Source organism: Octodon degus, unplaced genomic scaffold (genome assembly GCF_000260255.1).
Source record: "Octodon degus isolate 3935 unplaced genomic scaffold, OctDeg1.0 scaffold00004, whole genome shotgun sequence".
Lineage (NCBI taxonomy): Eukaryota > Metazoa > Chordata > Mammalia > Rodentia > Octodontidae > Octodon > Octodon degus.
The window spans coordinates 33,902,790-33,904,316 of NW_004524580.1; the positions used below are offsets into that span (position 1 = coordinate 33,902,790).

Sequence of the window (1,527 nt, forward strand, 5' to 3'; positions counted from 1 at the left end):
ATATATATATATATATATATTCAAGTTTCCTTTTGGTTAACCTTTACCATGGCTTTAAAATTCCTGAATAAATGGAAAAGATTTGTGTTGTTGCTGTTTAATAAATCCTAGAGAATTCTCACATGTCTTATGGTAATCTGGGCAGAAGCACTTCTTATAAATAGACGCTAGGTTTTAACTCATTATGTTGACCGACGAAAAAAACTTAGCTCAATGAGCCCTGCCCAGCGCTTCGTGCCAGGCACTGTGCTGGAGTTGGGTGCGTGGGCCTTAGGTGACATGCTGCCCTTTCTTATTTGTATTTATTTACCATTTTTTAAAATGTATTTAGTACAGGGTCTACAGGGTCTCACTACACAGCTCAGACTCATAGTGATTCTCCCATTTTCAGCCTCCCAAGCACTAGGATTACAGGCGCGTGCCACCACGCCCAGTCCCAGTCAGTCTCAGCACACCCTGGGGATTTAACCCTGGTCCCTGTGCCTGCCTAAACAGGCACATTAATCTGCTGAGCTATCTGGCCAGCCCTTACCTTTTTATTTTCCTCGAGCCCTCAGATGCGGGGGGAGGCTGGAGGCAGAGAGAGGCCCCTGGCTCAGTGCACTGCAGGGCAAGTGGCTCTCAGGTACCCAGAGCAACAAGTCTGCGGGTCTGAGCTGAGCACTGAGGGGGCAGCCCCTCCCGGAGTCCCGAGGTGAACAGGTGTCAGGTGACCCCCCAACACTGAAGTGCCACTGTGTGTACTGATGCGGCCTTTGTGGCTCACTCTCCCTGCCCCCACAGGTTTCCACTTTCATTATGATGTACAGGACCCACTGTCAGAGGATCCTGGACACCGTGATAAGAGCCAACTTCGATGAGGTAGGTCGAGGCCATGGGCCGTGAGCACCGTGTCAAAGCACTGTACTGCACACTGAGCTCCGACACCACAAGAGCCTGCTGGGGCAGGCCTGGCTCCCCAAAACCGGTGACACTCATGGAGTCACCCAACCCCGCATGTTGTCCTTCCCCAATTTACAGAGCTTATGCGCTTATTGCAGGGTGGGCGTGGGCTCTTCCTCCACTTGCTAGTGACCCCAGGCCCACCTCCTGAGCACACAAGGCCAAGCTTTGGGCCTAGTCTCCCGAGAACTGTAGATCAGAGAAACGGAGGTGAAACTCCCCAGGGAGCTCCTCTCTTCTCAAGGCCTGGCCTCCTTCTCCACCAAATCCCCCTCTAGGGCTATCTTGAGATGCAAACAGTGTAAGAAGTCTATCTGGCTTTTGTTGTTTTTTAAATTTAAAAATATTGCAATAAAAGAAAAGGTGGAGAGGAGGAAATCAGAAAGGATGGAGGCACCTGTTTAGATGACCAGCGTGACAGTGAAGTCCACCTGCCCAGAGCACCACCTAGAAAAGCCTTGAAGAGAGGAGAGGAAACCATACCTCTCATCTCTGTCACCGGGTGTGTCAGTCGCTCTTTAGGGAAAATGGCTTTTGGGCAAAGACCGCAGCCTGCCCAGCCCGCCCACTGGCTAGGGCTGCTGG

The 1,527-nt window shown here is 51.2% G+C and overlaps 1 protein-coding gene across 2 annotated transcripts in view; it reads left to right on the forward strand.

Moving 5' to 3' along the window:
- The window catches only part of Rfx4 (regulatory factor X4), an 83,531-nt gene that overhangs the window by 12,806 nt on the left and 69,198 nt on the right, over positions 1 to 1,527 (forward strand). For both annotated transcript variants that reach the window (XM_023717514.1, XM_023717508.1), the window contains one exon: positions 784 to 861. In XM_023717514.1, the coding sequence (XP_023573282.1) occupies positions 784 to 861 (78 nt within the window). The remainder of the gene's footprint in view (positions 1 to 783; positions 862 to 1,527) is intronic.